Source organism: Eurypyga helias, unplaced genomic scaffold (assembly GCF_000690775.1).
Source record: "Eurypyga helias isolate BGI_N326 unplaced genomic scaffold, ASM69077v1 scaffold37764, whole genome shotgun sequence".
Classification (NCBI taxonomy): Eukaryota; Metazoa; Chordata; class Aves; order Eurypygiformes; family Eurypygidae; genus Eurypyga; species Eurypyga helias.
The window spans coordinates 3028-18264 of NW_010247566.1; the positions used below are offsets into that span (position 1 = coordinate 3028).

The window sequence follows — 15237 nt, forward strand, 5'->3', positions numbered from 1 at the left end:
TGTTCCTTGTCCCCCCGCGGCCGATTCGCCCCCAGCAGGTGTGGGGCTGGTGTGGGTCCCCAGGCTGCATGCCTGCGCTCCCGCGGTGCCCCTCCCGGCCGCAGCAGTGTGGTGCAGTGCGAGTCACAGCCCTCACGGGCACCCAGCGTCGGCAGTCAAGCACAGCCACAGCGTAAGCTTCCCAGCAGCAGGCTCCGGTTTGAGGTAAAGGAGAAGGACAGGGAAGCTGCTGAGGATTTCCTAATATAGGAAGTGGAAGCCTCTAGTTAAGAATTCACTCTGATAGAAACAGGTAAGAGGGACACTGGTTTTGTTTTCTCTCAGCTTGACAGGTCATGCACTCCTCTAGCGTGTGCTGTCAGCAATTGAGGCAGCTCCTCACCGACCTGCCTTCTGTTCACTGATGCTGGCCACTGCCTCCAGTGGCAGCAAGTAGGACGGGGGGCTGATGGGGTGGAGTTAGGCATGTTTTTGTGTCCCTTCAAGTGTCCAAATTACTGTCAACTAGAAAAAAAAAGTATTGCTATTCATGCAACTTGTGCCTCCAATAATTTGCATCAATTAAAAATCCCAGTGCTTAAAATGAGCGGTCTCTTTGAACCCACATCCTTGGATAACCCGTAGAAGTCAGTCACAGGTAGAAGGAATAGTTTAACAGAGCAAAATTGAAGGGAACACAAGTGCATTTGCGGTCAACTTCCTCATTTATTTACTTGCATATATGTACAGTTCATACTGCTTGTCAATCACGGGTGGGATGTCAGGGTGTTACATGCTATTTGCTCATTATATGGCAGTCACAAAATACTGTATTAACTAGCACTTGCCTGGACTTTGATTCGCTGGTTGTTTGCACCCTCAGTTCTGTCAGACCAATGTTAAGAAGGCAGCATTGATTCTAAGTTCCTCAATAATCCTAAACTCCCAGGAATGCTGGTTACACTGTGGGAGAGGCAGAAGTTTCTCCTTTCATTTACCTAATGAAGAGCTCTGGCTCGTGAAGATCAGGTTGTTGGAAGTATTCTGTTTGATTGGGGCTGAGGGTGAGAGGGAAGCCAAAAGTGCCACTGATGTGACAATAACCTTTCTGCTGACAACAGAGTCCTTCAGCCTGGAGGATGGGAACCTGACCAGCTTGGAGGAAGTCAGGGAGAAGTACGTCAAGAGGCACTTCAGCAATCACAGGTAAGGGCTTATACCAGTCGAGGAAAGATGATAATACTGTGCTCTTGCTTCCATCCCAGCATTTCTGAACCTATCTGTCGTTACTGAATTTCAAAGCAGAGGCCTTTCATCGTGAGGAAAAGATGAAGAGATTTCACCTGGACCCCTGTAATCCTGTACAGCACATGAACACTCAAGGCATGTTGTTGGTCTCATGTACAGCCGTTGCTTGCAATTCCGTTCCCTTCTATGTAGTTCATCTCCACCAAGAACTTCTCATTCGCCTGCAGAGCAAAAGGAGAAGGAGAAAGCTGGCTTGGGAAGAATGGCCCTGGTGCCTGGAATGACCATGACAAGTGCCTTATTAATCCAGTTAAGAAGTTGTTCATGTGGCTTTTTTCCCTGTGTGTTTTTTTTTCAGCACTGCATCAGCCTCGGAAGCTGCGAGTGAGAGTGACTCTAGCGTCTGGTATTCGAATCAAGTATGTGAAAAACAAACAATGGAAGAGGATGGGAAGCCAGAATTTATCCAGTCTCCAGACACTTCATCCCCAGATCTGGTGGAATTTGAGCGGTACGTGCACCCCCTGTTGCCTTCAGTCTTTTGATTTGTTTGCATTGGCACCGTGCATCCAGTTGCTGCCGTTGGTGCAGTGCTGTTGGAGCCTGCATCTGCCTTGCAGAAGCCTTGTGCCAGTAACTTTGGCCCTCCTGGTGATGAAGCTGAGCACCTCCCAAGTCCCTTACCTGCGACCTGCATGTGAATTGGCTCCCTGCATCGTAGCAGCCTCCGGCTCTGCAGGCCTTGGAAAACCCCTGAGCATTTTCCACCCGTCCTCAGGAAAGAAGAAAAGAAGTCCTTCAAGTGTGTCAGTCCCTGTGTGGCCATGCTTTACCGCTGCCCACATGGCTTGCAGAGTAAGATGCAACATACCTGCTAACAGTAGTGGTTTCACAGGCAAGCTCAGGTGGAGTAGAAGGTTATTTATCCAGAAGGATTTATGCAGGTGCATGTTCTGTGTGTTTCTGGTATCAGAACCACTATCAAGTTGTATCCCTGCAATAGGGCTAGATCTTAGGAATGTAGGAGTTGCTGCACCAGATGAAATTCTTGAGGGTCTAGCTGTATATGTTCTGGGGAGGTGCAGGAAGCAGAGGTAGGCAGACACCATCCCCCCCAGTGATGTTCATCCTGCCTCTAATGACATTGTTATGAGGAGATCGAACACCTTCCAGAAATAGACCCTTAGCTCCTGGCAGCTTGGAGTACCTTTTTTGTGGGATCACAGCAGGGTAAGGCTGGATGCCACCAGGAAAGATCCTGTGGTCCTCAACCTGCGGGCTGCAGAATAGCAGTGGTCTGGAAGAGGACAGCACTCCTCAAAATGCGTGCAACACTGGGGGAAGAGGGGGAACCTAAACATGTGTGTATTATACTTACAGCTAGTGGGTGCGAGTGTAACCCCCTTTAGCATTAGTTCCTACGTGCCTGATGCAGGATCTAAAAATCGAAGACCACTGCCCTTCTGTCAGTGGTCCATGTATTTTAATCTGGGATTGTAATGGTAAAATTACTGGGGTTTTTTTCAAATTTATTGATATCTTAGACTGAGTACATCATTCATCACATTCTTCCTCTTGCTGTCCAACAGCAGGAGGAGGTACTTAGGGGTCATGGATGCTTTTCCAAAAGGATAAATGATCATTTCATTGTAAAGATTGGAGAAACAGATGGATGTCTAATCTATTGTGTGCCATCAAGCAGAGTCTATTTTAGCCTAACCACTCCAGAGTTAAGAATATGAGGTGCAGGAGAATCCACAGCTGCAGCTGGCATCCTTGTCCACCGCCATAAACAAAAACCTCCGCAGTTCCTTCTCTTTTGCTTTGAACTGGTGCTTGTTTATAAAATTCCCTTGGATTACCGAGTTTTCCATCAAGACGAGCTTGCGGCGGTGCCAGCAGATGGCACCAGCCTCCTGCTGCTCTTCTGGCTTGTGGGAGTCGGAGGTGGCTGTAGTACCATTTACAAGCCTTTGAAATGTGCTGAATCGAAATTTTCGGGCTCTGCTTCATCAAAGACTGCACGGCAGAGCCGTGAACAACAGACTTCCTCTTCTTCACTGAGCAGGTAGCCCAGGGCCTGTACTGTGTGGACTCTGGCACTGAATCCTGCGGTCTCACGGCAGGCCGCGGTTGGTTCTCCTCAAAAGATGATCTTTAGGGACTCTTTAACAAAGAAAGTAACAGCTTTTTGGTGATTGTCTAATCATATGATTTGGGCAGCATCAGAAATGCTTTGAGCTTCAAAGGACTGGGGATTTTTCTTCCGTGTCCAAAAGCAGGAGCTACAGTGGTAGGACTGCACAGTACTCTCTCCAGTGCAACATGTGGTTGCTGGGAAGGAAATAGTTCAGTCTTAGTTCAAGCTTAATTTCTTTAGCAAAGCAGTCTAGTGGTAGTTCATGTTCTGTTTGAGAAATTCCAGTTTGGAGCTGGACATCCAGCATCGTTGGTGAGAGCAATCCCTTACATGAGAACTCTTTGTCCCCTTCAGTATTTTGTCTCCATCAATGATGGAAAATACTCCAGATTATGGAAACTAGAGTTTAAAAAAGTTTATGCTTGCGTGCAGAATTATTTTAAGATTTCCAATATCAGTTTGCTGTAACAAATATTTGGGAGGAAAAAAAAAAAGACTGAACTCTCTTGAGTTACTTTTCTATGCAACATCGTTCAGTCAGTCAGGAAATGTGCTTATTTGGGATCTCATCCAAAGCATCATTTTGAGCCCAAACTTAGTAACAATGACGGCTGTTTAAGAACTCTGGATCTGTACTCCTTTGATCTTGTTATTTTCATCTGAGAAGCTCCAAGCATTTAATTAACATGCTGTTTTCCAAAGTAGCCGTTACTGTCCCTGCTTCACTGTGCCGCAGAACGCTGACAGAAGAAGTGGGCTTGTTCTGAGATTCAGTCACTGGATTGAAATTACCACACTTACGTTCTGTTACCAGTTTCACTGCAGACTGCATAGAAGTCAGTCTTAGGGATGCATTTCCTCAGATGTAAAATGCAGGAAATTGAGCTCCCATGCTTATTTAAGTCGGAGCATCCAGGCCACGGGTAGTCTCTTTCTATCTGCATGTGTAATACCTAATACATCAGGATATGACCTCAGCCAAGGCTTTTAAGTGTAGTGTGATGCCAGTAAAAGTATAAAAAGTGACTTACAGCACAAAAGCCTCAGGATACAAAGGCAAGTAACACAAATTGTATTAAATGCCAGAACGAGGTTTGCCTGTGCAACACGTAGGGCCTGCAGTGCCTGGAGTGTTTGTTGTGAGGCAGCCCTGCTGAGGCTGGGCCTGCCTTTTGCAGATGAAACCTTGGCAGAACGGAGTTGCTAAAATCTTCAAACAGCATTGGGCAACCTTCAGTAATTGAATGAAGTCTTAGAGGGGGGAAGTCAGTGAAGTAGTTACGAATCAGAGGTGCTCCCCAGACTCCTGCTGACTTGCAGTAGATGGCTGCCTCATAGGCTGCTCTTAAGAGATGCTCCCTTTCCTTCCCTTTCCTTCCCTTCAAACTGAGTTTTTATAAGCACACAGTGGACCTGGTGATAGAGCATGGAATTATTTGCGCTGAGGCGGTGCCTCTTCCTGAGGTCTCCACAGCTATTTCCCACCTCTGGCAAGAGCTTTCTGAAGAAAGGAGAGACAGCATCTTGCAGTACTGTAGCCAGAGAGATTTCCTCATGGATCCTAAGGCTGCTTGCCAAGAGCCCGCCTGCACTGAAGGTAGCGTGAGGGACAGCCAAGGTAACAGTAAGGAAGCCAGTGGTTCCTCGGTCTCCACACCGGAGGAAGTAAGTGCTCAGTTAACAGACATCTGCTGCTGAAAAAAAAAACTTCAGTTACTCATTGGCTCTGCAGCTTTTAAGTGCAAACATACAGTAGTTGTAATTAAGCTTTCCTAAGACCACTCCAGTGCATATGTGGAGACAATAAGCAGCCTTTGAGTAAATGTCTGCTCCAAATTGTCCCTTGGTAAGACACACAGCAAGCTATAGGAGTACAGTGGTAGCAATCCTGCTTGTCTCCACTGACCTGTAGAGCTGTGCTAAGCAACAGTTAAATTTGCTCTAACTTGCTGCAGGAGGAGGGAGCAAGAACAAGAATTAAACCATTATTGTGCTCTGCAAACTCTCCAGGGAGCACAGATGAGCTAAATCCAGAAGGAATACCCAGTTTGCCAAGGCCCGCTGTGTTTTGGGTTGGGTGGGTGGGGTTTTTTTTGTCATCAAAGCACTTGGTAGCAAAGAGAAAAGTATTTGTAGACCGGTTGCAGTGGTACAGGGCTAAGGACTGCCTGTGCCCTGCAGAGCCGAGAAGGCAGTGACTGAGTAGACCAGGGCATTTGTTAAAAAGAGGTGAAATAACTCTTTGTAAATTGTTCCTGGAGCACTGATTACTTAAGCAACCAGCTGCTCAAAGGCATGTGTGTGATTTTATTAGTTGCAAGGGAGGGACAGGTGTCTACCTTTAGCATGTAAGTAACTGCATCGACAAGTTCTTTTTGAATCTCGGGACACAACTGTCATTGCTGACCTCTGCAGGAGATGTCATGGGGATGTTGCATGTGCATTCTTTTCTGGCATGGGAAGTGTGTGAACTGCATTATGACAACTAACGAGTTTTATCGGGCTGTCACAGGGAGCGTTCATACTCCTTTGTAAGCCACGTCGCACACTGGAATCAGATTTGGGGGGGCTGGCTGGGACAGCTGAGATATCTAGCCATAAGCAGCAGTTCACAGTCAAGTCTCTAAAGCACTGATGGTTTTTTCTGATTTTTTGGGAGATGTAAGGTTAAGTCTAATTCATAGAGATTGAAGCACAGGCCTGAAGGAATGAACCAACCTTTTGTTCCTAGTCATGAAATGCAGTTATTCCCTATTATTTGTGTCTCCACAAAACCCTCTTGGTTTCCTCTAGACGTAAGCATACCTGTTAAATGGAAAGAAGGAACACCATGCTTTTAAAGTCTTCATTATTAAAAATTATGCCCTAGGTAAAACTTACAGGTGGCTGGATATGTTGACATCTGAAGTGTTTTCTCTGGTAGGTAATGTTTGAAGATGCGTTTGACATTACTGCTGGTTTCCTTGACAGAAGCGAGAATCAGGGAATGTCTAGCCAGAGGTAAATGACAAACTCACCCCGTTTGCTAGGCAGAGTAAGTTAATAGCCCACGGTCAAGACTCCACAGCAAACTTGCTGAGTAAGGCAATAGCTTAACAGCCTTTTTTGTGCCTAATTTTTATTAAGTGCTTAGAATAGGAGCCTCTAGCCATTGTGCTCACAAGAGTACTGTCTTCTAAGGTGCAAAAATGTAATTATTAATGGGCATTTACAGCAGAATCAGTAAGTCGCTTATCACTTCACCCCATCACTTCAGGATAAGTGGGGTCCTTCTGATTTTCTTCACCACTCTGCATAGCCTTCCATATTTCCAAATTAAAATATTTGTGATTTTTTTTTTCCTTTTCTCTCTCTCTCTCTCTCTCTGTCTCTCTCTCTCTCACTTACCAGGTCTATGAGGACCATAAAGCATTCCCTGGATGTCAGCTAATCATAAACTGCACTGTCATTTAATGAGACAAAAATGATCATTTTTAACATTGTCTCCCTTTTTCAAGTACCCTAATTCAACCGCAAGGAGGTGATCAAGCTAAAGTGGGGTTGACCTGAACAGTAACATCAAAGAAACACAAGACCTATTAAATAATAACATCTCTTTCCTCTGCAGGTCAAATGAGTTAAAGAGAACATGTCAGATACAAAGCTGGCACTGCCTTTTATTTTTCCCAGTAGACCAAAGAGAGAAAAGGGTTGCTTTCCTCAAGAGGAAAATCATATTATGACTCATTTTTTATGCATTCTTGCTACTTAGCCTTCATTAGGATTGTTTCTCTTTGCAAATAGTGTTTTTAATCTGCTTTTTAAAATCCCATTTTCTACTTATTTTTCCATATTTAGAGTTCTGCAGTGTGAATCTCTTTCTCTCTTTCACCACTATTCCACCTTGCACTTCCAGAACAGAATGAAAGGAAATAAGGTTGTTTTGGCTGTTGATCAGAAGACGTAATAAAGCTTAACAAATATCTATCCATTAAATGGCATCTATTAGGTCACAATTGCTGTTTGCCTTTAAAATAAAATTAAATATTCCTTAATACTGCAATGTATTGCCATCATCTCTGCAATCTGTATTAGGTCCCAAATCAGATTAGTATTTCAGCAGTCAGTGTTTATCCTGTTCCCTTCCTTCCCCATCACTCTTGTACCTTGTAATTCTGGACAGAGGTGTGATGGTAGAACTTGTAAAACCCCAGGGAGAATACAGAGGTAAGGTCCAGGATTAGTATCTTAGCTTTTTGCCAGAGTTACCTGAGTACAAACCTGCCAGCAGTCTCTGATCTGTCATTTTGTGACCACACATTACTGCATTCACTCAAAAACTTTACCAAAGAAGTCAAAGCTGTTCCTCTGAACAGCCCAGCAAAATACACTACCAAATAACTATTGTTGCTCTCTGTTGTAATGGATATATACTTTTCCCCAAAACAGTGTTACTATAGCTGTCCTGTATCAGTGGATCTCTTTCTTGTGATACTGGTTTCTGGTATTGCTGCTCTCTGTTCTTGTGTATCTATCTTCCTTGTATTTGTTCAACAATATCTCATCAGTACGTCCACCTCCGCTCCTACCTGTCTTGCCTGGCTACTGCCTTTAATATCAAAATCATCTTGAAAACAATCTGAATCTTTTTTAATTTGTAAGTAAAACGTGGAGGAGAGAAAGTAAGTAGGAGGAGAAATGAAGGAACGGGAAATTAAATATAGTATCTGGTTCCATTTTCAGTTCAGCATCTGCAAGCTGCACTTCTGAAAATCCAGAGGATCACCACAGGCTCTATCTGCAGATCACTGACTTCCTAAAAAGCCTCTTCTTTGACAATACACAGTTTTGCCAGGTAAGCCTTGCAAAGGATTCCTTCTAGAAGGAGCAGTGTGTGTCTGTCATTGTCAGAAAGGCATTTCTGTTTGCTGTGCTTCGGAGCATCGTGTCCAGACTCATTACAAGCGACAACTTGGGATCCATCACTTCAGGTGTGTCATTCCAAAAGGTCAGTAGGATTGCCTTCGTAAGAGGCAAGGGGTGAGGGGTTATTATTGCTTAGAATATTATTCAGAATGGCAGATGACGAGGAATTTTTTGTTGTTGTTTGCTTGAAAGTTCCTTGTGGAAAAGCTTGAGCGATCTCATCTGAGCAGGCGATGCTCACTTCGCAGTTCTCCATTACCCCCCCCGCCGCTTCCTTCTGAGCTCAGTAGGACCAACTTCTGCTTGTCTGGCTGCCAGGTTCCCTACCCTGAGCCCTCTGCTGGTGGCCTTCAGGGTAGGGTATTCCCTTTTTCTTGAAAGAGCTGATGAATAGCTGCTGAGCTGCCTCTTAACCCCGGCCTGCTGTGGCAGGTTCGCTGAGCCAGAAGTGGTGTTTGCCGTCTTCTTCCTCCTCTTCTTGCCTCCTGCCAGGGAGGTAGCTCAGAGCTTGCACGTGGGTGGAGGGCTGAAAGGCAGACAGCCCTCAGCTTGAGCGTGCATGTTTGGGCTCAGCATCATTTGTACCTCCACAGCAGGCACCGTTCTGCTGTTTTCTGTTGCCTTGCTTCCAGCCAGTCTCTGTTAATTGAGCAGATGCTCTTTTGAAGGGAATAGTGTTTGTGATAAGAGGTAATGGGGACAGAAAACAAAGCAGAAACTAGTGTCGCACCACTGTCTGATTCTGTCATGTAGTGACTGCCGCCTGCCAATTGCTTTCCCCCCTCAGGGAGAGAGTGGCACTAGAGGAGGTGCAGAGAATGGCAGCAGGCACAGCAAAAGGCATTAAACAGCAGCTGCTAGAGTAGGACTTTTCTGCAGAACAAAAGACTGAGGGGTACTGTGAAAGAATTTTGATCCGAAATGGTGTGGATTCGGTACACAGAATGATTACTCGTCGTGTCTGACACGAGAACAACTAGAAAGCACTCAATGAAGTGAACGAACAATATATTAAAAAAATATTTGCAGGTGCAAATTACCAGATTTACCTCCTGGGGCATCAATCCATTGACAGTTACTGAATCTGAAGGTCCAGGTACAACTTCCAGCTCAGAAGGCCCTCACAGCACGATTTGCCATAATGTGGGAGCTTACATTGTAGAACAGAGCACACCGTTGTCTAAATGCAGGATTCTTGCACTTTTTGTCGAAAGAGCCATTCCTGCCTGTTGTCAGAGACCAGGCACTGACCTGCACAGCCTTTTGGTCTGTGAATAGCTATGATGCTCTGCTTAAGGGCAGAGCTCTTCCTGTGTTTATGGAAATAACCATGAACTGAGCCCGCCTAGAAAAGACAGAAAAGCTTTGAGCAAGCCACACTACTTTCAGGTTTTCAATTTCCTTTGTGGCTCTCAGGCCTGGCAGCATTAGGTGATCCCATTTTGTCCTTCTGCATGGTGCTGCCTTGTTTCGTGTGAGCCCAAGTCCATCTCACAACTCCCAGATGAGGTGGTATGAGAAGAGATGGTGTTTCAAGCCCGAAAGAGGGACGTTTGATATAAGATGACCAGCATGGGAATGATGGGAAGACAGGCAGCAAAAGAAGCTGAAGTACTGCAAACTGGCAGTTGATGGAGCTCTGTGGATCCAAAAGGAGATAAAAGGCTGCGCGCGCTTCTTTTATGCAGGGACTCTGAGTTGTCTGTAATAAGACAAACAAAGGGAGTTTGAACAAAATCACCCAGGCTAGAGAGTACCGATAATGGGAAGGTCACAATCTGTTTTGGTTTAGATAACTGCAGTACAGCACATGTAGTGAGTCCTGCCAAGAGATTAAAAAAAAAATACTACAAGAATTTTTTTGTTTTGAGAGCAGAAATTCAGCTCTGTCTCAAAAGCAAACAGATCGAGGGAGTTAGGGAAGTGGTTGCAGAGCGGGGGTAGGAGATGTTCCAGCTAACTTGAAACACACCAACTCAGGCAGCAACAGAGAGCTCCTTATTATCTGCACAGCTTATCCCAGAAACCAAGCTACCAGAGCATTGGAGACTCCTGGACTTGGCAGGGAGAGGAGCCCTTCCTGCTTACCTGACCGAACCCCTGCACTTTTCCTTGATTCCTCTTCCCTTGGTGTATTACCTGTGCTGGTGCTACACCAGTCCAGGAGTTTGGGCAGTGCTGGGATAAATTATCCCAAGGATTTATCCAGCACACACCTTGTAGAAGATACAGAGGTGGGCAGCAGGGACAGTATCAGGGCAAGGTGTGCGATGTGCACCTGACGGAACTAGGAAGGGCACCCAATGGTCTCCTTTTCGTTCATCTGCCAAGCTGATGAGGTGATGAGTTTTACTGTTGGTCATTACATGCCAGGGCTGTGTTATCCTCTTTCTGCTTAACTGTTCAGGTATGAAGTAGCGTTGTTGGGTTGTGTACGTTCGCCCTTTCGTAGCCAGGGATCCCCTGAGTGCAGCTCCTTGTGAGCCATGGCCCTGGCTCTCAAGGCTGCCAAGGGCACGCACCCCACTGCTATGAAATGCTTGAGAGAGACTCACACAAGAGGAGGGAGGAAATCGTTTGGACAGGGAAAGGGAGGGCTCTTAAAAGCCCAGTGACCCAAAAATGAGAACAGGAGCATGCTTCCATGGCACGTGGTAGAGAAATATTTCTGAGCATGAGATTAGTTAAGCAATCCTGTCATTTTTCAAGAGCTGTTGTCTTAAGGTCACATCGTAAGAGATGCTTAGCAGCAAAGGCAGTAAAGAATTAATTTAGATTGAGATCCAAAGGTTTTACAATATCTAAGTGAAAGTCAGTGGGTTTTTTCTAAATAGCACTGAGTGCCTTTGGATCTTCAAAGGCACACTTTCTTTTAAAATTATGGATTTTAGATGAGTCACTTGACAAGCGAGTGGGATTTAGTGCTCCTTAAGCTATACATTTTTTAAACAGCACCTATTTTTAAAAGCAGTCTTGCCCTAAGGAGACTTTCATCAGTGCAGAAGGTGGACTAGATGGACTGCAGGCATTGAACACTTTCATCTCCTAGGCTTTGATTTCTCAAGAGCCGTTTATTCTCTCTAGGCTGGTGTAGGAGAAGACCACTTCCTACTGTTGCTAACAGAGCAGCAAAGCCTGAAGTCAGCAGAAGTTAAGGGCTCGAGGAAGCTGTCATGCTTTCAGAGCCTGTTACCTGCCCCACTTGCTACCACAGTCAGTATCAGGTGTCTACACGATGTAAATAGACACAGAGTGGAGCCCTGTGGTGTTAGAGAGACACTGGACATCAGCACTCGACCAACCTGCTCTATATTTGACACATGATAGCTCCTGTGGTTTTTAATCCTGCCTGACTTTTTTTTTTTGGGGGGTGGGTGGGACGCTTTCAGGGAGAAGATCTTCAGTTCGATTATGAGACTGTGATGCTGAGGTGCACTGAGACCTTCGACGATGAGGATTTCTAAGCATTGCCTCTGCTTGCTCAAGTTTTGCCAAGCACTGCCGGGCACACCGGGCGCGTGAAGAGTCTGCACCTCTTTCAGTGAAGCACCTGTCTGAGCAGCGTGTGGAGACACAGTGTTAAAGTGGTTCGTTACTGTTGACTTTCCGTTTCCTCACCAGTGCTTCTTGATATACCCGTTGAGCAACTTATACGTTTTAAAAGTTCCAGGTTTTAGATATTTATAGAACTTTAAGAAATACTTCTGTCCGTTGTTTTTTAACGTTTAGCCTAATTTCACAAGTCAGCCGAGGCACGTAAAGTGACCTTGCCTAGCATAAGCTGGGGAGGAGTGGCAGAGAGGTCCCGTCAGTGACAGCCTGTGCAGCCCCGCAGGATACAGGTCTCAAACTGCAACCTCCAAACATGGCAAAGTGCCTGGCACCCTGGCAGGGATTACTTTCCCGGTGCAATTTTTCTGCTCAGGCTGACAAGGAAAGAGGGATTTCCTCTCAGAGAGTGAGATGAGGCTCTCCCATCTCTTTATGAGGACAGCAGCTGTGGTCACCCACTCCCAGATCACCGGAGAGGTGCAGGCACAATAATACGCTCTGGATTATTTACATGTGCAGAGTATGTATAGAGCCGAGCGATCAGCCCTCTGCTCCTCTGCCACGTCTCATGCTTTGATGAGTAGTGCTGCTCAGAGAGTGCCTTGGAATAAAAACTGCTGTGAAGATGGATAAAATCCTTCACATCTCGGAGCTGTCATTAAAGGCTTTCTGCAGGCCTGGACAAACGGTGTTCTGGCAGTGGTTATGCTGAGGTCATTGCTAACACTCACTGTAAACAGAAAGGCCGAACGTTTTATTTGAAAATCTCAACTGAAGTTGGCATCTCCAGGTATCCATCGGTCTTCAGCAGCCAGGCTTTTTTTCAGGCTGAATCCAAGAGGGCTGGGCTGTGGCTCAGCACTGCCTTGGCGCACAGAGCGTGATACGCAGGGCCGTGTTCCAGCGAGCGCATGTGGAGAGCAGCGCTGAAGTACAGGGGGAGTGTAGTTCCTCCAGAACACTTCCTGTCCCTGTGGTTGAGGCTGTGGTAGCGCTCCCAGGTGGATGTTTGCCAGGCTGCTGTTTGCCTTTGGAAATGGGGGTGGGGGGTCCTAACTGCAGATCCTGTTTGGGTTTAAGAGCCATTCTAAGTTCTCCAGGATGCAGCCTTGCCTTTCCCTGGGCTCTGAAGTGTGCTTCAGGTGTACAGGCTACCATTGTTTTGAGGCTATAAGCAATGCTGTCTTTTATTCCAAAATGCCAAGCATAGGCATTCCCTGGGCAGGCTGGATTTTGGGACACATGCTGGTTGACATACATGTACAGACTTTGCAGGGGAGCCAAGGTCAAATCATTCTTTCCTATAGCTAGTACAAGAGCTGTATGTATGCACCTACAATAATAATAGTTTACATTGTGTTCTGCCTGTGTTTTCTTACCATTCTGTTGTTCTGGGGGGAAATAGCTTGTTTTTCTCAGTGTTGAGGCTACTTATAGCACCTTCCAGTAGCTGAAGGGGGGGCACAAGGAAGCTGGGGGGCACTTTTTACAAGGGCCTGTAGTGACAGGACAAGGGGTAACGGGTTTAAATTGAAAGTGGGGAGGTTTAGATTAGATATCAGGAAGAAATTCTTCCTGGAGAGAGTGGTGAGGCACTGGAACAGGTTGCCCAGAGAAGCTGTGGATGCCCCAACCCTGGGAGTGTTCAAGGCCAGGCTGGATGAGGCCTTGAGCAACCTGGTCTAGTGGAAGGTGTCCCTGCCCATGGCAGGGGGCTTGGAACTAGATGGTCTGTAAAGTCCCTTCCCACCCAAACAGTTCTGTGATTCTATGAATCTGTGATCACCAGATCTCCTCGGCTGGAGCAGGAGCATTTGCCTGGACTTCCCAATTAGCTGTCTGCCTCCCTGAAAAGCTGCAAGCAGGGTGACCCCACACCTGTTGGGAATCAGTCTTGCTGCACTCAGGACACAGCAGTAGCACCAAGGCTAATAGAGCTGACAGGTAGCAGGCCAGTCTGCAGGCCATCCAGAACAACCCTCGGGTGTTTGGTTTTACACTTGAGGATCCTCTGATTTTCATTAAGTAGCAAATAAACAGAAGCTGTGTCGCTGCCGTGCACAGCCAAAGCGGTTTCCAAACCCCAAGTGGCCACATGCAGCTGGGAGCAGTGTTGGCCTTGCAGCCAAACCCAGCCCAGTTGGCTTAAAATTCAGAAATAACTCCTGGGGGCAAATAAAAAGATATTTTATAAATAGATAACAAACATACCGGAGGTGAAATTTTAAAGGACATTTAGGAGCCTGATCTTGAAATCGGAATATAAACAGCTTCTGAAAACTGCCTCTAAGCCTTAGCAACAGCAGACCCAGCTGCCCCAGACCAGCACACTCCCCCCACCTCAAGCTGCACCTCCTGGGCAGGATGTGCAGGGGTAAGGAATGACCCCCCACTGGGGATTGGGGCCCCCCTCATGCTGTGAAGTCATGCCCAGCTCTACTCCAGGGAGCTTGCATGCCAAATGCAAGATGGGGACACACAGACATGGGAGCGGGCTGGGTGTGCGGAGGATGGTATAACAGATGAGCAACGTTCTCCATCCTTGGGGTGGGGAACAAAAAGCCAACTGAAGACTGATTTTTAGAGGAAACCTGTGCCAGTACTGTTTTCCTTGACAAGGCTAAAGCAAATACACACCTCTGGCACTTGCCAGCATCCTAACATGTCTTGTGAAGAGAAGCAAAAAGATGTGGCTGCAGCCTTCACAGAGCTGACACAAAGCCAGTAAAACTATTGAGGGTTCCCTGACTCGTGCGTCCCACCTTCCCTTTTCCATGTGGGATCCCAACCGTAGCACTGAAGGAAGAAATCTCACGTGGAAGACGGAGCATCCGCAGGCTACGTAGTGCAGCAGGTTTTGGCCTTGTTGGCGCTTGTGTGCCTCGCTCCTTAGTCGCATCTCCTGTTCCCAGCGAAACCCCTCCGCCAGTGAGGACGGGGACGGGGTGATGCAGACTAACAACACGTCTTCACACACGTGTTACAGCACAACCGAATTCGAGGGGGCTGATGAGTAAGACCATGGGTTTGTCTGCCAGATCCCCAGGGAATATAGGCTGGCTCTAAATGACCTTAGAGACAGTCAAACATGTGGAGGATGAAGAAGGTATCAGAGCTGAGATGCTTGGGACCGGTCGCCTCTGTAAAAATCTGTGATTGGCGAGGGGAGGGGCATCAGATATCCTTAAATGTGCAAATCACTTTTTCTCCCAGAGACATCACCACCACAATCTTCAACGGAGGCACTCCAACCTGCCCATAACAGCAAACTACTGATACCGTAATGTTCCCTCCTTTAGGATCCCCGTGCTCACACAATTGGTCTGTTCAGGCTTCATTCACCCCCAAAGCGAAAAAAGGCCCCAGCATATCCCTTACCGGTAAATCACACGGCGCTACAGCTGCAGGACGGG

The 15237-nt window shown here is 46.5% G+C and overlaps 1 protein-coding gene across 1 annotated transcript in view; it reads left to right on the forward strand.

Moving 5' to 3' along the window:
- The window catches only part of STRA8 (stimulated by retinoic acid 8), a gene marked incomplete at its 5' end in the record, with an annotated part of 17469 nt that extends 2628 nt beyond the window's left edge, over positions 1 to 14841 (forward strand). Inside the window, 6 exons of the mRNA XM_010150776.1 lie at positions 1101 to 1185; positions 1586 to 1738; positions 4720 to 5032; positions 6291 to 6367; positions 8090 to 8201; positions 14737 to 14841. Coding sequence (XP_010149078.1) covers positions 1101 to 1185; positions 1586 to 1738; positions 4720 to 5032; positions 6291 to 6367; positions 8090 to 8201; positions 14737 to 14841 — 845 coding nt within the window. The remainder of the gene's footprint in view (positions 1 to 1100; positions 1186 to 1585; positions 1739 to 4719; positions 5033 to 6290; positions 6368 to 8089; positions 8202 to 14736) is intronic.
- Between the last annotated feature and the right edge of the window lie 396 nt (positions 14842 to 15237).